This window comes from Takifugu rubripes, chromosome 19 (genome assembly GCF_901000725.2).
Source record: "Takifugu rubripes chromosome 19, fTakRub1.2, whole genome shotgun sequence".
Taxonomy (NCBI): domain Eukaryota; kingdom Metazoa; phylum Chordata; class Actinopteri; order Tetraodontiformes; family Tetraodontidae; genus Takifugu; species Takifugu rubripes.
In genome coordinates this window covers 11,741,513-11,763,910 of record NC_042303.1, presented here as the reverse complement: position 1 = coordinate 11,763,910, position 22,398 = coordinate 11,741,513, and the positions used below count along the sequence as shown (strand labels likewise).

Genomic DNA, 22,398 nt, shown 5'->3' with positions numbered 1-22,398 from the left:
CATGCTTAGGTTGACCTACTTCCACCACCATTAAATCTTTATCTGGTTAATACGCCGTAATGAGGACATTTAATATAAACGGCTCTACTGTAAAGACTGTGGATGTTATGTCAAAGCCACAATCGTACCTTAATGTTAACGCACATTTTGGGCCGAGTCGTGTCCCCAAGTGGGTGTTATTGTTTTATTCCACAACCCGCCGTGCCTGTCAAGCTCGGCTTGTGCACGCGTTAGCATGTGTGAGAACGATCTTGTACAATGAGCGTTGCGATGCAAAGCCTCCAGATGTTAAATCCCAAATAATTCGCCCTAGATTTCCCACAGCATTTATCTCTCTGCCAAATCTGGATCTGCTTCGTGGATTTAAGTTGTAGCCTTTCATTCCCAAAAGTGGGAATACGTGCTACTGCCGATGACCCGGGGTTGGTGCCTGCTGTAGCATGTGTGACTGCGTCTCGTGTTTCTTGTGGGAACTTCCTTCACGAAAGCTTCGCCGAGCAGTGAATGTGGACGTTTAGTAGCCGATGATTATAAAAAGTGAAATGTGAGCACATTCCTGAGGTCCGAGGTAGAGCTGTGGAGTTACACAGCTGAGGATTTACTGAAAGATGAGGACTTAGCAGAAAATTAGCCCGCAGTGGAAACGCAGAGGGTCCACGGACCACATTTGCATGCACGCAGCCATGCAGGATTACAGTCTATGACGTGCCCCGTGCACTGATCCACTGATGGTGATGATACCTTTTATTAAACATTCACTCCACAGAGCCGGTTCTTCTGTCCAGGCCGTCAGCTCCCTGCTGCTGCTGTGCATCATCCACCTTTGAGACTCTGAGCCCGGTGTGCTCGCTCGCCCCAGATTTTGGGTGGGAGCCGTCTCGTGAGGCTGTGAAGAGCGACAGCTGACTGAAGGGGAGGCAGGAGGGTAGGGGGGGTTGGGCATTCAGCGTCCACTGTTGGGATCCTGGGGGGACAGAGCCAGAAGAGAGGGGAGCACAGTTGCAGCTGTTGACACCCCCCCCCCAACACACACACAGAAGAAGGGATTATTGTTAGCCCATCTCTGAACGAACCCTGGCAGCGTTGGATAACCTCATGCTCACTGACCTCTTCACAGAGAATTACATTAAGTTTAGATGCACTTCGGCAAACGTTCCCCTCAGGTTCGTTTTTATGGCGAAGATGATATTGATTGATTGATGACATCATTTTTTTTAAAAAATACTGACATTTTAATGACGCGAGCAGTGGGGGAAAAAACAAACATGTTTTATACTCTCAGTGACAATTAATGCCGTTATAAATGAGCGCGACATGAAAACTTGTCACGTGATGAGAAGAGATTGTCCGATATTACGACATCACATTAAAGCAGAAAATATGACACGCTTGAGTCAGTTGCCTAACCATTTTTTTGCACTAATTTATTTAAACCAGTTAGAAAAAAGATGTGAACTAACCGATGAAGTGAAATGATTTCACCCTAAAATGTTTCCATAAACACGATGAGATGTTGAAGCCTTTGTGTTTGTGCACGCTGCAGAGTGGAGAGGAAAGATGTGGGACATCATCTGAGCCGTATCCTGTATCCTAGAAAACGCGGTGAACTGCTCGGCTGCAGGGTTTCACCTTGCATGTGTTTATTTATTGATGTACTGATGGAGCTGCACGGATTTAGAATCAATGTAGTGCCCAGTTGATGCAGTGGGGGGGGGGGGGGGGGGATCAGAGAAAAAGCTAAATGTCAAAAGCTGTCATCTTAGTGGAAGCATGTTTTTTTATTTTGTGCTCAAAGATCTGTAACACCTTAAAGGGGCAGTTCCCCCAAAACCAACATGCATTATCCAGGAAGTTAATGAGGATGTGATAATTAAGTGGACATTTCACCAAGTTCCTTATGTGTTTTAAGCATTTATTACACTGATCTAATGTGCATGTGCGAATCAAGACCAAACCTTTTTTTTTTCTGAAAACAGATTTAATTTACAAAGAGTTGGTGACGGTTTTACAGCATCACTACTGACGGTCCGCAGGACCCTGGTGAAAAACAACAGTGCTGAAAATTACACGTGGAGAAAAACAACATTTACATACGTCGCCAAGGATGCACAACGTTACTGGCTTGATATCGGTTGTGACCCAAAGATTCCCTTTGAGGAAGACTGAACAATTGTGTCGATAAAACATGCCGATCAGACGAAGCTTATTTATGCACAAGTGAACCGTGGAGAGTAAAAAAAAAAAGCATCCTGGATCAACGCACTGCACCTCTGTCCTGTGTCGGACCCCCCTGACTGAGCGACATGAACTGACCTGAATAACGGGACCACAACATATGGATAAACTGACCAGCACGGTCAGAAGAACTGGGGCTCGATCCCCGCTGGCTCCGCTCATTTCGTCTGAGGGGAAATTAAGGGTTACGTTTATGATCGATTGTCTTTGCATAAGAGTCGTCCCCTGTACTGATCATTCTGAGTGACATCAGGCAGTATGGTCTGCAACCCTGAGGGACTCATACTGATACTTCTGGTGGCTGCCGTCATGAATGAAAGCTGGAAAATACAAGTGCAGAGTTTACACGTTTAACGTCACATCTTCAGCTAAATAAAACCAAACAAGCATGTTTATGGCTGTTGCTTGCCTAAAATGTTCTTTACAGTTAAAAAGGTTCAAAGGAATGAAATCACTGGCATTTACTTGTGTGCTTCCTTCTATACATCAAACTGCACATGACATCATCCTAATCGACCATCTTTGAGAAGTTTGGATCAAAAAGTTAAAACTCTGTTCTCCAGAGCCACTCTAGAGCCGAGCTCTCCGCGCTGACCGTGTTCCAGATGGCAGACAGTCCCGACTGTGTCTCCAACCCCCCCCCCGTCCCTACACGTGCCTTGTCTAAATGGCAGTGAACATTGACATCAACTACAGAAGCGCTCATTATATAAAGCGCGACCTCTGAAGCCCGCTTTTCCCCCGTCTAGACAAGAAGACAACAACGTCCCCAAACTTGTAATAAAACACGTAGAAATGCGCCGTCTCTCGGTTTAATTGCGTTCGACGGTCCCTGAGCGACGTGGGCGCGACGGATGGGTTCGGCTTAGCCCGGCTTCCCGGGGAATCGAGTCCAGCTGGGGACTAAATCGAGCTTAGGCCTGTTTGAGAGGCGGTGTGTTGAGGAACAGCTGCTGGGTGGATAAAACAGTAACACAGATACAACAGTTGGCCTTTCTATTCGAGGAGGTGAAGGAAAAACTAAAAAAAACAAGTGCCGCTACGCTTTAAAGACCCGTGGCGATATTCGGAGGAGTTAAAGTACCATTTCATAGGCATCCAGAGTCCTACGTGTGCACACGACAGAAGAGAAGTGAACAATGGTTAAAAAAAAAAAGAAAGAACGTCAAACATCTGCAGCCAACGTGACATATGAGGTCGATATTTTAGGATTGTCAGACAATTTGTGGCCCTGATATTCTGGCTGGACGCTTGTAACTTTCGTCTGTTCATTTTCGTGAAAGTGTATCGGCAGCATTCATTCGTCCGTCCGTCCGTCCTGCACCTGTCAGACCCACACAGCTGTGTTATAGTCAAACAACGGCGGTATTTTCTCCGCCACAGTGTCTGCTTGTCTCCTGTCTAAGTAAATGCCAGTAAAAGCTTGTTGGTGGACCTGGGGGAAGTGCTGCTGCTGGTTCCTCTCTGCCCCGGACAGCTGGGGGCAGAGCTTCCCTTTGCCCTGGTGCCCATTTGCCCAGAAGGGCAAATAGAAGCTTCCTTTGGAACATTTGGGGGCCGCTTTCTTCGGCCTTTTGAAAAGGTCGCCCTCAGGCAGCTCTGGTGCCGCCCAGCCGGGTCTCTCTTTGAGCAGCTTGTCCCTGTCCGGCCGGACGCTGCGCAGGAACTTTTTGAAGATGTTTGTGGTTAATGAGAACTTCCTGCAGATCTCCTGCGAGCGGCTGAGGCGGAGAGGGTGGGCTGGCGTGTCTGCTCTGTCCACCCCCCTCTCCTCTTCTTCTATCTCCTCCCTCTCCACCTCGGGCAAGTCCAGCCAGTTGCCCACAAGGTCGGCAAAGACGTTGTCGCCCAGCACCAGCGGTTGCCGGTTGCGGCTGCTGCTCATCAGCGAGGAAGTCCAGTCGCAGCTGTCGTCCGTGCTCTCTTGGGAATACTCGTTGTCTAACGAGGGGCCCTCCCGCGAGAGGCTGTACAGGATTCCTGGTAGATCTACCACCCGGGCACGATGGGGAGCCTGTGGGTGAGAGGGGGGCTCTGGTGGAGGGTTTCCCACCACAGGCCCGTAGAAATCCACCTGGGGGGCATCGTACCCAGACCACCTCTTGGGAACAGACTGGAGGTCACAATCGCTTTGCGTGCTCCCTCCGCTCCGCTCACTCCCACTGTCAAGGCTGGAGGTCGAGGAAGAGGACATGCTGACGCTGCTCCTGTTCTGCGACAGGCTGCCGTCGTCTCGGCTGGAGGCGCCTCTGCTCCGGAGGGAGCGCCTCGGGCTCGGCGTCGCGCTCAGACGGGGCTCTTCAAACGCGCCTGGATGAAAGCAGGAGCTGGGATCTGTGCTCGCACTCATACCTGCTGTGGCCGTTGCTTCCAGAGGAGCTGCTCGGGGGGGCCGGGGGATTCCTCGGTTAATTGGACGGCCTGTAATGTCAAGGTTCTCTAACGCTGTCTGAACCTGTAGGAGCTTGAGTTCCTGAAGTGCCGCCATCATTGAATTCATCTGAGCGTGGAGGCCATCCCCAGCTTCTTTCATAGACACCTGCAGGGAGACAGACAGACAACACAATGACGTCCTTTACATTTTTCCATTAAGAAAAAAAATCTAATTTGACCTTAAAAGGACCTTGACATATGTCTAGACATGTATAGGTTGCTCTCAGCTCCGCCCACAGGCTTGTTTTTGGTCATTAAATGTGTCCTGCCATGTGTAGGTCAGGTTAACAAGGAAGATTTCACTGCGGGGGAAGGGGGGGTGTCTTAAGACTTTACAAAGGGAGACACATCGTTTGCCTTCTCCAGGACCCGTCTCATCCATCACAGACTGACTTCCTCAGCGTTACCCCCCTTTTTCATCACTCAACTCAGCTGCAGCATGAATCCAATTACACGCTCTGAACTCACAGCAATAATTAAACAACCCATGAAACATACATGACGATGAAAAAAAAAACATTAAAATGATGTATCTCTGCAGTCCACCTGTTCCCTTGTGCCCTCTCCGTCTACACCTCTTTGGTTTTGCATTCATCTTTTTATTTCTATCCATGATTGCTCTTCTCCGGGCTCTTTGTTCACTTCCTTTTGTGTACTCCTAATGTTACTTTTTTGAAAAAAGAAAACCTCCCCCCCTTCAGGCTCTCATTTGCTGCTGAGACTGCGTCATGTGATCCGGAGTAACCGTTGCCCCCCCGCGGGCAGACAGAACTGTGACCCGTGTCCTGACTCGCAGGCCTGACTCAGTCGCACCTTCACCCTGACTTTCAATCAGCTTTGCCCCCTCAGGGGGCAGGCTGACGCCAGCCAAGGTGGAAACTAACTGATGAATCATCTCCCGGATCTTTCCAAAAAAGGAGGAAAAAGTCCAAAGAACGCTGGTTACAAACACGTGTTTTCCATAAACTAAATGTCAGGGATTCAAAAGGCAACATTTAAATCTCTGTTTTGAATATGATTGACGATTCTGGGTAAACATCCCAGCTTACCTTCAGCTGCAGTCTCTATTTCCTGTCTGCCTCTCCTGCTGCTTCCTTCTCACCTCTGCAGCCTGTCAACGTCTCTCACCTTTCAAACGGATCGCTGTGACAACCATATATGTATCGCTCTCCAATGAGGTGACACCTCTGGGCCTGTCAGCCAATCAGCACTCCCTGTCTAGACTAACCCCCACACCCCCCACCCAACGGAGCGTTGAGGGTGCGAAATCTGTTCACTCGGGCAGAAAAGGAATGACAATGAAAGGAGCGAGAGAGTTATGAGAATCAGCTGGATGAGCAGGGAACGGGAGGGGGGGGGGTCGGCTTGGCCATATGTTTAGATGTCTAAGAGAAAATGGTGCTGGATTTAATTATGGATGACACCATAAGATGACAGGAGGGGGGTACATGTGAGAAAGGGCAACAGATACACCAACACCAGGCTGTGATATTTAATCTTCAGGGAACAGAAACTGTGTTCCCGTTGGGAACGAGGGCTGTGCAGACCAACTGACAGCACGGCGTGGCCGACGCCAGGCATAAGCTCTGTGAGAGAAGCTGCAGAGGGGAGCGTTCTGAGAAAATGCACAAATGCAGCCACAGTACACTCCCACCATTTACACTCCTTGGTTAACATTATACAAAATTATGGTCCCTCACTTTTTCTAATATGGATTAGCAGAGAGGCTAACATCAGCGACTACTAGACGTGTTGCCATGGTAATACCCATCATATCAGCGGTCTGAAGCAGCACTTGACCTATGAAAATTTTTCGATTAACATTATAGAACATTATTAGATTAACATTATTTTTTGCAATGTTAATGCTCATATTAGCATATGAACATGCGTTATTTTATCATTTTGATTATATGACGATTCTGTTCAAACACTATTTTATCGCTATAACCACCTCCACCCACACATAACTCAATATACTGATTATTCATTTGAAAATGAATCACTTTAATGTTACTGTTGAATAAGGTTGGACAGAATTGCACCTTAAATGGTGTAAAAGCACCATATAAAAGAGTAGAAAGATAGCATGAGCAGGGCATATTGATCCATCACTATACTTGTATTTATTCCTTCTCTGTTAGAAGAGAGATTAATAATGCACGTTATTCTCTTTAAACTGGGTGGATAAACTTCGCCAGTGTCATATGGCTGAGTAGGTGCGCGGGGGCGTGACGAGCCCCTGAGATCAGATAATAAGCCTATCAAAGCACATGTTGGGAACAAAAGCCTCGACGCTTCCTGCTGGCTAAATCAGGTGGCAGAGACATGTGTAATTAGTCCAATCAGGTTTTCTCTCGTCTTTGTGTTGTCCTCATATGGCCGACATCATTAACTGTAATTCCCCATCCTGGGGGAGGTCGTGGAAGAGCTCAGAGAAAGTTTAACTCCAGAAGTCAAAAGATGACAACGGATCATCAAACTTCTGAAATATGATTTGATTTCCACACACACACGCAGAGATTCTACTATTTTTAGTCATCCTAAATGTGCCCTGCAGGACTCAGAAACTGTGGTAATCTAACGCTCAACCTCTGTCACGTTAGCTAACTTCCACCGCCACCAGTTCCAGGCTGCACTTTATGGCCCAAATATGTCAACCTTCATCCTGGCATCTGCTCCAGAGCATAAAAGTGACTTTACAAAACAACAACGGCCTCCAGCTCTTTCAGCTTTGAACTCGCGTCCTCGTCCGTTTGGAGACGTCTCACTTTTACAACGAGAGATGCGGTTGAGGGGGTCTCGTTAGGACGCAGCGGAGCTGAAGGAACCTGGCGAGAAGCTCGGCTCGCCTGGGAATGAATGCAAGGGGAAAGGGAAAAGAGAGACGTCAATCGGGTCTAAATTAATAGAAGTGGGATGAAATGAGGCCAGCAGGGAACTCCAAGAACTGCGGCATCATTAAACCATTCTTGTGAAGTTTAGCTAAAGCTTTCTTTTGAACTTAAGCTTCCAAACAACTGCGGCCGTCTAATCCAGCGCGCATTCCTCTAAAAACCATCACTATTAAAAAGCAGCCAAATGCAAAAATCTGGTGGAGGAAGACAAACAAGTTGTCCAGAAGCACCCCCCCCCCCCAAAGCTCTTCACCCCCACCGACTCCTCCGTCTTGACTGCAGCCAGCCGACCAGACACAAGAGCCAATTAGAGGCTGAGCGCTTCAAAGTTTTAAAAACAATAGCTGGCAGGCTCGAATTAACACTGGCAGAGGCTTATTCAAACGTTTGTTTAAGTGAAACAAGATGGGATCTTCTGTTGTCAATGGTGTCAGGATTCATCTGCTCTGAAGGGGCCTCCAGGAACCCCCCCCCCCCCCCCCCCCCCCCGCGTGCACGAGCGTTAACTAAACACCAAAAAGGGCAAAAAGAGTGAGATACCAATTCCGTCTGTTGCCATAAACCTTGATAGTTTGAACGCTGTATTGAAATTACATCTGCCAAGGAGAGACACACACACACACACACACACACACACACACACACACACACACGTATATCCACACCACACCGTGAATGAATAGCTGGCTTTCTGCATCGTTTATGTGTGTTTGCTCTCGGCCAGATTAGTGCTCTGCAAATAAACACGCAGGCGTTAAATCGGGCCCAAGCGGCCGCTCTGTTCTGGTGCTGAAGCCCCCTTCTGCTGTTCACTGTTGTTATTTATCTGTTAACGGCCGGAGGGGGTGGTCCTGGTGGCGAGGGCAACAAGGCCAAGGTTATCAAACCCAAAGGGCCTTCCTGTTCAGAAGAGGGTGGCCCACAGCCGTGCACCCTCCCCCGTTCCTCCCGTCTCCACCCCCCCCAATTAAAAATGAATGGCGGGTTGTGCGGTCAAGGACAGGAATGGGGTGTCTGTCCGGAGGGTACAGAGGGGTTCTGTAAGGCTGCTCACTGGATGCACCACAGAGGGGTTGTGCTCGAACCCTGAGATCACGATCAAGGGTGCAATAAAGCTGTGCAGAACCTTCGCCCGGAGAAATAAAACGCTCACAGCCGTCGGCGTCTCTGCAGAATAAAGCTTATTTTGTTGGGTGATGAACAGTTTAATTATTGTTTGATACAAGAAACTGAGCCATAAAAGGTTCCTGAATGCATCCTCAATTATACCAAATGATCACATTTCTTCACTCAAAACTACCGGTTATCATGTTTCCTGGATGACAAGAGACACAATCATGCTAATTAAAAAAAAATCTATTAAAGCTGGAACTATTGGGCCATTATCCCAAGCCCAGAGATTATTGACTGGGCAGACGATGGGGGGGGGGCTCAGGCATTCACCGTCGCTGAAGCAGCAGTGAAAATGGATTGTTGATGCAGCCGCTGATGTCAGCACCCTGTTCCTGAGCAGCTAGCCTCTAATTCACCAGCTCACATTTGTAACATCGAGCGTAATCTTGCAGAGCCAGCCAGGCTCCGCCCCCGCGCCATTGACTTGCAGCGCCCCCGGCTGGAGTGTTACCTGATGGTTTTCGACAGCTGGGCAGTGTTGGGGGGGGGGGTTACAGTACAGGGGAATAAATCAGACTGAAGAGCTGCAACGATTGTTACATTCGCAGCTAAAGAGAGGACGGCTGTGCAGTGTAAGAAAGGCTCTCGTCTTCCTTTGTGGTTTAATGCGCTGCTGCATAATAATTCTAATTTCAGCTTAAAATAATTTTAAAGCCAGAGACAGAAGCTTCCTTGTTTTCCATCACTAAAAGGCAAACAGAGAGCGGACACACAAGAACAGTCAGCGATCTCTGGCCCCCAAATGTTTAATTAAGTGCTAATTATGTTTAATTATGCGCTCGGTACAATAGTTTTAAACCTGCTGCGCGAAGGGTTAACGGCTCCATCTCAAACACAAGCGGCCCAGATCCGCCCTCTGAGGTGGGCCTATTTTAGTCGAAGGGAAGGAAGAGGTTGGACAGAACCGGAGCACCAAAAGAATGGACCGCTAGAGCCGAGTCACCTTTTAAAAACACAACAATCACAAGGAACACGCAATCTGGCACAGAACGAGCCTGGCGTGCTTCTCTCTACACGTGATGATGTCATAACTGCTGAGCGGCCCGAGGCGTGAATACGATAAAGACGCGTTTGAAATGGGCTTCAGTCGTGACTCGTACCTGTCTGCAGGTGGGAAATCAGCATCAGCGTCAGATGATCGCACTTTGCGTGACGCCCCCCCCCCCCCCCCCCCCACACACACACACACGCACACACACACAACCCGGGAGGCTGCTACATGATCTTTGGGCATGATCGTGGGTCATGCCCAACCTGGGAACTGTTCCATCCTGCGCCATCATGGACTTCCTGGGACAGTTTTTGCAGTGACACCTTCAGACTGGAGCTGGGGTGAAAGGTCAAATGTTCATGCGTGATCCCACACTGAACCCCACTGACCTTGGACCCAACAATCTCCATTTTACATGACACTTTTCCGGGGATGGTTACAGAGGCGTGAGGAGTTGCTTTCAAAACATTTCCTGATTGGAGGATTTTAAACTTCTTTTTGCTGCCTGGCCTCAGGGCATCGGCCTCAGAGTCACATGACATCACAAAGATTAGGCCTCAAAAGAGCTCTCATTTTTCAATTTTGTCCTTTGTACTTCAACCACTTCTCTCCAAGGATTCTCCTCACATGCAGATGAGAAGAAAGCGGATCTTCGTTTTGAGAGTGGGGGGGGGGTTAAAAGCTGCTTTTTTCTGAGCACAGTCAGTGACGCTGCAGGACGCTCATGGCGGCGCCTCAGGTGTGAGCCGCTAGACGTGTCTGATCTGTGCAGATGGAGCCGGATCACCTCTCTGTGGTCAGCACCGAACACTCACAGCGGAGTGGAAAGCGTCAACCTTGGCGCGAACGCCGCCTGTTTCCCCAACAACAGATTGTGTCCCACATGGTGCCGTGCAGAGGGAGGCGGCTCGGCACCATGTGGGACCCCCCGTTTGAACCTCGGCATGGCACGAGTCCCCGTTTTTCTGTTCTGCTACCAAAACTGCGATATGGCGGCTATAGCGCACATGTCCTCCTGGCGTCGGCCTCCACCGACCCCAAAAACTCAACCGCTACTTCACAGACGTTTGGCTAATTGGGGAGAAGCGTATCAAAGCAGTTCAGATCAGATCTTGTTACAAAACAAGCAGCCATGCGAGGCTTTTCTTTGGGCCGGTGGCAGAGAGAAGCCACTTTGAAGATGGTTCCAAGTGGAATAAGCTCTTTTTGAAAAGGGCTGTACACAGAATTTAGCTGTCAAATGATTTGAGCGTGACAGAGCAGCTTTATTTATGATTGATTTCTATTTGGATTTCAAGTGACTGTGCCCAGAATTTACCACCGTCAAACGAGTTTGCATGTTAAAAAATAACCACAATGCACGTAAGGAAGGTTGCAGCCATTTGTAGACACAGTCAGAAGAAAACAAGACCTGCCATCACTGATGAATCTAATTAGTGTCATCAACCCTCTTCTCTGTTCGTCCACTCATTGATTTCATCCACAGCCAGTGTGGGGGTATGTCTGTGGTGCGTTTAAGGAAACAACAGATTTTGTGGTGCGTTTAAAAAACAAAAACAAATTTTCCACACATTTCTGCCTAAATAGTGAATTTAAACCTGGTCAATTACACAAGAGATCAGTGCAATTATAAACATGTGATTGTTGTAGGAATCGACGCAATTAAAATAACAATGCTGAGCTTGTTTTCGCGTAGCTGCTGACAAAGTGCTGATTGTAGCTTTATTCCGATTTAAAAACACACGCATGTATAAAAACTGAAGCTAAATGTCCCATTAAAAGCTCGCTGATTGTTTAATCATGTTAGTAAAGCCGTTATTGTGGATAGTTGATGATAAGGACAGTATTAAACAGCACGAACCAGCTCTTGCTTCAGTCGCCTCAAACACGCGTCCATGTTTCTGCATTCCGGTCTGGACACCCGTCCTTCCATTAAATCATCAACGGATTCATTCAAAAGCCCGAAATTTCAGCAGAAGCGTCTGTCTGGCATGTCTGTCCCGACGTGGTCGGAAAGGGGGGAGAAAAACAACGTCAGCGTGAAGAACAGCTGGACCTGGAGATGCGCAGATCCTGTGGAGGAATGCGCGCAAGGGGCGCAATGACGCCAAGCTCCTGATTAAAAATACGCGCACATCAACTATTGATGAGGGGAAATGCGTATGCTCCAATTATGACGCTCCTCCTGCGGTTGTATGAGCAGAATCCACGCGTGTGCTCCGTCTCCCAGCCGCATCTGTTGCCTCCCCCACTATCTCGCTAGTTCCCATTCAAGAGGAGCGCCTGCGTTGCATGTTCAGCTTCCTCCAATGAGTGCGCGTCTCAGGACATCTCATTTAATATAAGCTGAAACTAGAAACCTCTAGTTACTGGGGACCTGAGCTGCCCCTGAGATGCAAACTGATAAACATAATAATATCCGCTGATATCTTCAAAAGTAATCAAAAGTAAACACGCCGTTTTAATGAACTGTCCTGGTTTGAGCGAGAAGAGTCGACGAAGGCTGCCCTAAAGGCTGCCTTAAAGAAAACATATTGGTCAGAAATGGGCCATAGGGAGAGTTTCCTGGCCACCATCACTGCGCTCACAGAGGAAACACCTGAAACCAAGGCTTTTGTTGCAGTACCCGGATATTTTATTAGCAAGGGAAGGAAGAGCTGCTCAGACCGAGAAGCCAGTCTGGGAGTTGTTTATCACTCCCTCCATGACAATTTATAATGAACATTTGACATTTGTTTAATGTGCAGGAACAAAATTCCAAAAGACATTCACAATACAGGACCCCAACTATTCCACCTGACACTGGTGCTGTCAGCTGTGTGTGACTTTAGGTCACAGGAGGGATCCAACCTGTAGGCAGCTTCCTCAGTGTGGTGAACACAGGAGGAAACTGGGGCCGGGGCCTCTGGCACCATTGCAGGCTGGTTTGACCTCAGGAGACACGTACGGGGCAAAGGTCAGGATGCAGAGCAGACGAGAAGTGAAGCTGTACAAATAAGCATCAGAAGGAGACATCATGGAAGATCCTCATATCATGTCCAATAAATCAAAAATGGACTTTGACCAAACCTGGAATAACACACTATTGACTAGTCCTGATGACAAGTGATACTAGTTTAATGTTAAATTTAAATTTGAAGTCAGAGGTGAAGGCTGTTTTTTTTTGCCAGAAACTGGTACTTGCCAGTACTTAACCACATGTTTCATCAAATAGACTCAGAAATTAAGGAGTTTAGAAAAGCTGTAAAGCAAATTACAGAGCTGGATTAATCGTTTAACGACACGTCATCTAAACAGTACAGTGCTGCAGTGCCATCTAGCGGGCAAAACAATAACACGGATTTAAATAAAACAGGATTAATGCACAGTCAATACAGGTCCCAAATATTTTAAACACTGAAAATAATCTAATTATTTTATACATTATTGTTGATCCCGACTACTGAACGGACTCCAGATAGAAGATCTCAATAAAAACTTTTAATTTACTTGAATATTGGAGGGTGAGACAAGATGTCAGCTATTTCTTTTTTTCATGCTTGAAAACTGAAAAATGTCCCTCCCAAATGGAGAAATTTTAGCCATTTCTCAGCAGAATTCAAAATATATGACAAAAGGTATAATTTTACTATTGTTTGTGTTTAAAATGAGGCCATTGAACTGATATGTTGTCAGTAAATACATCCAAAATCTACACCCACCCACATTTGGTGTTTTAAAAAGACCGAAAAGAGTGGGTTATGATTTTAAAAGGTGGATTTGGGTCTTAAACGGGTATAGTGCATATTCAAAAGAACATGTCAGCAATAAAATGCAGACAAAAAATATTCCAAAATTATAATATTAAAAAATGCTCTTCTATTGGCACTTCTGAAAACATTAAAAATGTCTTTTGATAGTTATTTAACCGGCACACTGAAAAGTCCAAAACAGTATTATGCAGAAAAGAAACCTGGAATAACAATGCAATAAACTATGTATTACCACAAATGGGACACAAGGGCAGAATGTTGTGGCAGACTTTAATTTCCATCCGACACTCCATATTGATAGTAACAAACAAACTGAACACTGCAAACAGCCAACAGACAGAAAAGCTCAGTTCAAAAAGTGAAATAGGAAACAGCACAAACAGCAGTTCCGAAAACATAAAATAAAATAAAAAAGAGGCGCGCCTCACAATGTCTTTTACCGTTAAATCCATCATATAATGACGACAAATGATCACCAGGCAGGAGTCACACTGTGGGAGATGTGGCCGCAGATGTCGAACATGACAGTAATGTGTATGAAATACAGTATCAATAGCCGAGCAGATGCTCAGAATTATCAGCCTCAATGCTGAGAAGTTATCTAAAGGGTTTTCTTTAAAAAATAAAAATAAATACAGCAGCTTTTTAATCGAGACAAGGACAAAGATGCAACACAAAGTATATTGAAACAGTAAAAACATTTTCACGTTATGATCAGAATCCCATACAAAACCATAGATGCCACATCAGAACAAAGCAAAACTGAATAAAGGTGACGCTTTATACAAAGAAACGCACAACAAACACAAATCCAGAAACATCAGGCAGGTTTAAATGAGCATCAATCTAATCACGAAATAATGCAGAAAACTTCTGGTGCGTTGACTGCTACCTTGTGGTCAAAGTTGGAACAATTCTGGAAATAGATCAGATTAAAAGGGCGGATGCAGGAATTGTTATTTACAGATATAACTTAGTTTGGGACATGTGCTGCTGGAGTATCATTGTAGCTGATCTTCCAAGTCAAATGTTTCTGTGAAGTGATCCTCGGCACATTTACTCATTCCCCACAAATATACTGACTAGAATCCATTCTCAGATCCATGCTTGTCTGCAGTCCTGGCATATTTTGAAATAAATACATTTTCTCAAAGATTCACTTTCTTTGTTTCTTGCTACAGAGGTCATATCAGTAGTTTTAAGTTGTGGGGATGGGGGGGGGGGACACGTCTTGAATAAGTCAAACACATTTCAGCCTCACAATTTTACACATTTTCACAATATCACGTCATTGCTGTCAGCTGCTGCGGTGCTTCAAGTGTCTGTCGTAGCAAAGAAAACAGGGTTTTTTGGTCCAATGAAAGTCAGGATGTGTAGGATGAGGGAGCCGATACACAACCAGGAGCAAACACAGGCAACAGGGTTCTCCGTCCTTCAGAGGCTTCTCCCACTCCATGTTAAACGGTGATGTTGTGGCCTTACAGCAGCGTCTGCTGTTGTACCCTGATGCTAATTATACAATGTCCTTCTCACAGTATTGCAGTAGAACTACTGCAGTTAGGACCTATAAGAAACCCGGCCACTCCATACGTCCATATCTACAGTACATACATGACACAGCGACTCCACCCCAGCGGTGCTTCCAGGTCATCTGTCTTCTCTGAAAGGCCCAGTTGTCTGGAGAACAGCTGTCTTCCTGTTGGGACAGGTCAAGGTGATCCTCCGCTCCTTCATTGCATTTTTTCCCCCCTCAGAGTGACGCTGAAAAGTCACAGAGCCGAGACTTTGATGATGCTGATGCCAGCCGCGCTGGTGGTGGTCTGGATGCTCGGAGATGCTGAGTGGCTCAAGGGAGGCCTCCTCTGCACGGGCCCGTGCAGACTGTCCCCGTCGGGGCTCAGATCCGGGGGTGCCGGGAGGCTGATGATCGCCGTGGTGATCCGACCACCTTTACAGTTGATCCTGCTGCTGTTGTCCAGTTTCAGGTTCAGGTTGGAACGACCAGACAGACTAAAATAGAGAGGAAGAGAGGAAAAGGCTGCTTGTAAAATGTACACTCGAGGGTGCTTAACCAAGTCTAATTCAACCTTAAAAGCACAGTTGGAAAGTGCTGGATGTGTTAAACTCAAATAACATAAATTAAAAAAGAAAAATTCTAAAGCCAACAGGAACAAACAAATAAAAGTCTCTCCTGTCCACTGTTTTATTTGGTCTTTGACCCTTTGTAGAATGTTTGAAAATGGCCTGGAAGCACTTGAGGTGGCGCACTGTTGATGCATGTTCCATCCATCCCGAGCGCCGAGGACCGGAAGCCCTTTGTCGACGTCTAGTGGTCAGACTGTAAACTACACTTGGGGTCGGAGTTATTCCTAATGATCAAAGTGCAACGTATTCTTGTGCCATATTAATTCTTAATAAAAACAACCATAGATAAGTTAATAAAGTAAATAAAGAAAAAAAGATTCTTTGTTAAAACCTTCTAAAATAAAATGACTAGTAGTCTAAGCTCAACTCTGATCCTGGAATCTACTTTGATTGTTCTGATCATTAGTATAGTGCTTGAATGTAACCTTTAATTCTTTTGGGTCCACATTCAGTCTTAAAAACTGAACCTGACACCACACAGAGTCTGAGAAATACCTTCCATTAATGGCGGCTGTGCCTTTCAGTTGTACCTTGCAGTGTGTGTGGCCAGGTCACCGCACTGTATGTGGATGGCGCTGAGCTCCTGTAGGGGGTCCTGGTGGGTGGAGGACAGGCTAGCATTGGGAAGTGGAGTGTTTCTTTTTGCCCTGCAGCCGCAGCAGCCCCCCGCCGAGCTGTCGCGGCTGGAAACGGACGGGCTGTGGGACGGGTAGGCCTGCAACGCTGTTTCTAAACAGTTCTGCTCGTACATCTGCTCATCCACAAACTCATGAGCCTGCAGAGGGAACACAGAGGGAAGAAATACAGATAAAAATACAGGATCAAATGTACGCAAAACCACAAAAAAAGAGCAAAATACAACGATCATTTCAAGAATCAGCTCATTATCACTATTTTACAATATATCCTTGTAATTGTGCATTTTGTTTGACTGAGATAGAATTAAAATTCAAATGCTGCTGCCATGGTTGGAGCTTTTTTCCTCTAAATGTGGGATCAGCAGTCAAGTAACGTGTACCCACAGTGGTTTTCTCCAGACAGTGCAGCAGGTGGTGGTGTTGACTCTCCAACAGAGAGAGAGACTTATTCATCTTCTGTTCATCTTCCTCTGTGTCCTTGAGAACAAAACAAAACACACACACACACACACACACACACACACACACACACACACACACACACACACACACACACACTGCATTAATTAATGTAACATGGATTTTTCAGGCTTCTCCTGAACTGTTCTATATGACAGGCTTGGATTTGTTCCATTGTGCAGATTTCAGATCAAACTTTTCTGTTAACTGAATAGGTGTCTTTGGGTTTTGTGTTATGGTTATTGATGCGCACAGAAAAAAAACAATAGCTGAGAATAAGAAAGAGAGGGAAAAAGAATAATGGAAGCACTTTTTCTTTTTGGTATTTATCCAAACAGGACTTGGTTTGAAGGCTCGGGGTCCATTGCAGCTTAGTCTCAAAGTATTCACAATTGCCAAAAAGCATCAAAACTGGAAGCAAATTAATTTCCCCCCGCAGCGCACATTGTTACTCAAAGGATTTGGGTGGGTGGCGATCCAGCGCAGGCACGCTCATTCAGACTCCGGACACGTGAACAATAGAGCACGTGGGCCGAGGAAAACGGCTTCCGATGCCTCGTTCTCTGCTCCAAAGCCTGCACGACGAGAAAGAGGGACCCTTGTCGCGATCCAAAGCTCCTCTCATGTAAACACGCTGGCTTTGATGTGGTCGATCTGAAACGTGTCGACGGCGTTGGCGTCACAGAGGGGCTCCTCACATCTTAATAAATGAAGACAGAATCGCTCTTTACAAACTCGAGGAGGGGATACGGGACGCCTCTCCTCTCATTTATGCTGTGACCTGAAAGTCAGGACAGATGATTTTATTTACATTTCTGTGACTGACGCCGGCTGGGACATGACCAAATAAATGTTCTTTGGCTTCACCGTGCAGTTGAGTTTGAGGCCTGTTAACCTTTGACCTGCTGTGACCCCTGTAAAGTAAAAATGACATAAATAACAAGCAGCTACATACAGGCTTCATTATGTCCTCCTCAGCTCCTCGCAGGGAGATAAGGGTTCGATCCTGGAGATGATGTGTTCCTGAACATGATGAAAATGACGACAGGAAGACAGCTGATGAAGAGGTATGACTGGATGACAGAGCAGGAGGTCGCTCTAGCAATGGTCAGATATACTGACAGATATATGGGGCAAATGTTCCTTCAGTCTAACCACATTATCATGCGCCTCCCTGTCCGACTTCAGATGCTATAGATGCTTCTGAAACCCTGCCGCTGACAAGAAAGACAACAAAATATTAACCAAAAGCATCTTATGTTTTTAAAAATGTCCAGAGTTATTCACCTCAGCTTGTTTTCCCCTTGCTGGAAAGTTGGCAAGCATCCTCAAGGGTTGTGTGATATGATCACGTAGACCACCAGAGGCCTCCCCATCGACCCGCAGCAGCAGTTCTGCTAGTGCCTGCCCAGACGTGACCTTGTGGAGCAGCTGAATTCACAAGGTGGTGCAGGAACCCATCAGGCCCACCAGGTCAGAGCAGAGACTCTTTGTTGTGATATTGGATTTTCATGAAATAAGAGGAATAAAAACAAAGGAGCCGACAGGGAGAAGTCCAGCAGGACAAGCCGGCCGTAAGTCTTTATGGGCCAAAACACAATATAATTGTTTATTCCATGGTGGCTGTAAATCTATGTAGAATAATCTGTCTGTTTTCTCTCTCTTTAAACAGGGATGATCAATAAGCTATAATAAACTGAACAAATCACATGTGTGACAGTGATGTGATTGATCAAACTAATCATCCTTTGAATTAACTTTTTACTCTTTAAAAAAAAAGAAAAAGATCTGCAACCACTCCCATCCCTGACTCACGCTGCACACGACTGACAGCAGTGACGGCGCCATGATTCGATTCAGCAGGACACACACACACACACACACACACACACACACACACACACACACACACACACACACACACACACACACACACACACACGCAGGTCGCTTCGAACACACAGATGGCATTTATATGATAATTCTAACCACTTCCAGATCCCCGTGAGCTTTCACGGTGGACTCGATTAAATCCAAATGGTTTTTACTAACCATCCGCAAGGATGGTTAGAGTGTGTCACTGAAACTAAGAGTGATGAACTGGATGGGAGGGATATAGGCAATTTAATCATGCAAATGTATTCCATTTTTATGTGCTGAGAAAGTAAAAACAAACAAGTAGACATGAAACATGGATTTGTTACGATCCCAAATTCCCCTCCTCAGAATGACCACACCAAACAACCCAAAAAGGGGTCCTGCTGTTTGGCTTTGAGATTTGCCTTCGCACAACAACTTTTATGGAGCGCATTTTGTGTCTGCAGCAGGAAACGACCGTGATTAATTATTCATGGCATCCACAATCTGCATGTTAGCTGTTACTTTTGCATGTTTGCAGCCATTTTGTTGATTGGTACGTGGCCCCTGGATGGCGTTCAATTTTAAAATGTAACCAACAGACATTCGCAACAAAACAGCCGCTGGACCGTTTTACAAGAATTGGAACAGATTTGATTCTAAGGAATATTTTTCGGGTCTTGTTGCTAAGTTTGACCTGTGCTACTGCCTCGTGAGCTAATAAGGAAATAGCTGGACTGGCTGATGATGCATGAATACACAAGTAAAAAACAAGAACAGACTATAATAAGGGCTGAATTTACCATTTCGAGGAAAATATATACTCAGCACAGCACAAATGCTCCCCTTAAACCTGTGAAGCCTCTTGGCAATTTTAAACCTGAGGGATCAATTTGAATGAGAGCGTCACTGAACGCAGCTTCTAGTTATTAACCTACAAAATGCCAACACACAGATCTACGTATTGATGATGCTGGTTCAACGCATCATAATATTCTAATGGTCTCTGACATTGATTTTAAGCTAATTCTAAGCATGACAGCCAGTAACGTATTCTCCAGACGTAACTGCTGTATTTAAATCAGTTTTCTGGGTTTCCCCAAATACGATTACAGTATGTTAGAATCACTTGGACTTTAGTGCTCAAAGAGCCAATGCACAAAGAGCAGTGGTGATCTTCAACTGTGGGCAACAAGGAGCAACCAGAAACACATCCACAGTACAAGAGTCCTGCAGGAAAAGTTTGTAATTTTGACCCTGCTCCTGTGGCAGTGATGGAGGCCACATCAGTGGCCAGCCAGCAGGCAGGGTGCCATCAGACTCGTTTGCTCACTGGTGCAGACTGAAGTTTGCTGCAGCCTTTTTAAACATGCCATTCATCATAAGATCCCCAACGGCACAAGCAAATAAAATGAAATCGGCTACAGAGCTATAATGTGAGGAGATTTTGTTCCACCTTTGACCAAGGTTTTCCAGTAATGATTGTGCTTTCAGTGAAAGTGTTCAGGGGGGCAGGGGCCTTTCTTACCGTAAGCTCCAGCAGGTCGTTCAGCAGTCCTTTACGCTTGCTCTGGATGAAGGCGTTGGCGCTGCTAGATTTGGATATTCTGATCCTGGCCAATCTGGTTTTCTGGGTGTGGGAAGAAAAGGTCATCGAATCAAACAAGGTGGGTGGGAGATAACAGAAGATGATTAATGCCTTGTTTACTGGTGAGAACATTGGGGGTGGGGGGGTTCTATTAATCAAACCCCATTTCTATTTTGGATTTGCAGATGCAGCGATGTGCTCATATCTGCACGACCAAAGACTCATAAACGTCAACATCAGTGCCGCGAACTTTATTGACTGAAGCTGGAGAAAAGGCTGTAGTTTGCATGCCAGACCAGAAGATGGCAGTGTACCCACCTGGATGCATTACTCACTCATCGCTCATTATGGACTATCCCCTGTCACCCTCCCCCTTCCCCCCCAACACTGCTGTGCAATAACCATGAAAATGTACCGTGCAAATGCCATGTAAATATAAACCCAGGCTGAAATTAAAAATTTGCACTAAAGAACTAAAGGGCAGAATATGAAAAAAGTATTGCAGGAGAATGAAAAATAAACATGGCTACTCTCAGTGATGGACCACGCACCCCTTATAACCTAGTCCCCCCCCCCACCACCACCACGTGTTTTTTCTTCTCCTCTCCTCGCCCTTTTTTGTATTTTTCTGTATCAGTTTAAAGTCCCTGAATGCACCATGACATCGGATCATAACCTCAGAGTTTTGCATGAATAAACTGTTAAAAAATTTTGTTCACAAAAGGCAAATTAAATTTAAAAAAATGTTTTTTTTGCGTATTTATTCAGAGGGAAGATCGTTGCAAAAAAGATGGATGCGATGACAAAAGAGAGAGACAGAGGCCCAGAGAGAGAGAGAGAGGAATAAATAAGAGAGAAGTAGGATAGCAATCAAAAGAATGAGTATTTATTGAAAATGAAGAGTATATTACGTAATTTGTTACGTCAGCCCATCTAAAGTGAGTCACAAGTCTTGTTATCCTGCTTTTATTCCTCCATTAATACACATTTGATAAGGAGGAGAGATGAAGAGATCTTCGCCTCACGGACATAAATCTAAAGAGATGAATTTGTCTGTCAGACTCTGGGTACCTGTGAAGGTGCTCTGCTGGTCTCAAATCAGTTTTCTGCTGCGTCCCATCGAGTCTTCAGGGAAAACATGATAGAAAAAGCTTTGCAAACATATTTGCAGTAGAAAAGCCACCCCCTGATAGTAAAGGTGAGTGAATGTGGGTGTTGCATGTCCTGGAATTGATTATCTTTGAACAGGCAAACGCTCTGCACCTTAAACCGTGTGGACGGTGCAAGTGTCCACTGCTGAAGAGGATTTTCTTCAGACCCTCCTACATATATTCTAGGAACTGCAGTTATTGTATTGTGTCATTAAATCAGTTTTACTATTCGTCTCCTGAGACGCGGAGGTCAGGATGGAGCGGGTGAACGGGGTTAATATCAAACACGTGTCCTGGGGTGCGTCATGATCGTAGTTTTGCTAAATATTGTTATTGAGGCTTATTCCCTTTGACAGAGATGCCTGGCTGTGAGTCACAACAAGCAGCTCTGTGATTGAGGTTAAAAGTCAATTTTCTCACATTTCACAGATTCTAATGTGCAATTACAGATACAGGAAATTTCATTAGTTCTCTGAACTTCTCGCCATCTTTTTTTTATTTTTTTTAGGTCAGGAATGAAATGCGATTTAAAGCATGAGGGGGAAGCTGAAATCAACATTTGTATACGATGTGCATTGCGCTCGGGGAATTGGGACACAACAATGGTGGCAACGGCTCAGTTCAACTATATTAAGCTAATTATTCTTTCTAATTAAAGATTTTCTTTTCTTTTCACAAAGTATAACAACAGCGCTTTGTTGAATGTTTTCCTTCATCTTTAATTACAGATCAGACTTTTAATTTAGTTAAGCAACCAGAAAAATCTGCACCGCTTTTAAAGACGTGCACTCAGCTGCAGTGAACAACAGACGGGGAACACGTGCACACGAGTGTGGATGCAGTCGGGCTGAAGGAGCGAGCCCAAAGCCAGCAAGGTCAAGACAATATCCTGTTCCCGTCCATTTACTCAGAGCGAGTGCAAGAAACGCAGGAATAATATAATTAATGTCGCTTGTTTAAGCGCTCAGCAGGAACATTTGCAGTGAAAACACTGAAACATTAAAACAAACTGTCTTTTTTACAACGTTCCAGTATCATGCTGGACACACTTTTATCACATAATCGTTGCGTTTTCAATA

The 22,398-nt window shown here is 45.6% G+C and overlaps 3 protein-coding genes across 3 annotated transcripts in view; all 3 read right to left on the bottom strand.

Moving 5' to 3' along the window:
• Positions 1 to 5,927, bottom strand: part of LOC115246800 (PAK4-inhibitor INKA2-like) — a 107,062-nt gene extending 101,135 nt beyond the window's left edge. Inside the window, exon 1 of the mRNA XM_029826192.1 lies at positions 5,771 to 5,927. The gene's annotated coding sequence lies outside the window, so the exon portion shown is untranslated. The remainder of the gene's footprint in view (positions 1 to 5,770) is intronic.
• inka2 (inka box actin regulator 2) lies at positions 1,957 to 11,988 on the bottom strand. The gene is made up of 2 exons (XM_003973451.3): positions 11,591 to 11,988; positions 1,957 to 4,774 (listed from the first exon to the last, which is right to left on the bottom strand). The coding sequence occupies exons 1-2, from the start codon at positions 11,660 to 11,662 to the stop codon at positions 3,563 to 3,565; spliced, it is 1,284 nt and encodes a 427-aa protein (XP_003973500.3). The 5' UTR covers positions 11,663 to 11,988; the 3' UTR covers positions 1,957 to 3,562.
• A 1,749-nt stretch (positions 11,989 to 13,737) lies between these two features.
• Positions 13,738 to 22,398, bottom strand: part of LOC101064716 (potassium voltage-gated channel subfamily D member 3-like) — a 52,064-nt gene continuing 43,403 nt past the window's right edge. Inside the window, exons 4-7 of the mRNA XM_003973421.3 lie at positions 20,109 to 20,210; positions 16,649 to 16,741; positions 16,157 to 16,401; positions 13,738 to 15,491 (exon numbers count right to left, since the gene is read on the bottom strand). Of these exons, the coding sequence (XP_003973470.2) occupies positions 15,251 to 15,491; positions 16,157 to 16,401; positions 16,649 to 16,741; positions 20,109 to 20,210 (681 nt within the window). The 3' untranslated portion in view covers positions 13,738 to 15,250. The remainder of the gene's footprint in view (positions 15,492 to 16,156; positions 16,402 to 16,648; positions 16,742 to 20,108; positions 20,211 to 22,398) is intronic.

Excerpts from the sequence above, each read along its gene's own strand:
- inka2 (XM_003973451.3), bottom strand. The coding sequence starts at position 11,662 with ATGGAAGGACGGGTGTCCAGACCGGAATGCAGAAACATGGACGCGTGT. Across the intron at positions 4,775-11,590 it reads GGCGACTGAAGCAAGAGCTG|GTGTCTATGAAAGAAGCTGG; the intron begins GTTCGTGCTGTT and ends GTCTCCCTGCAG.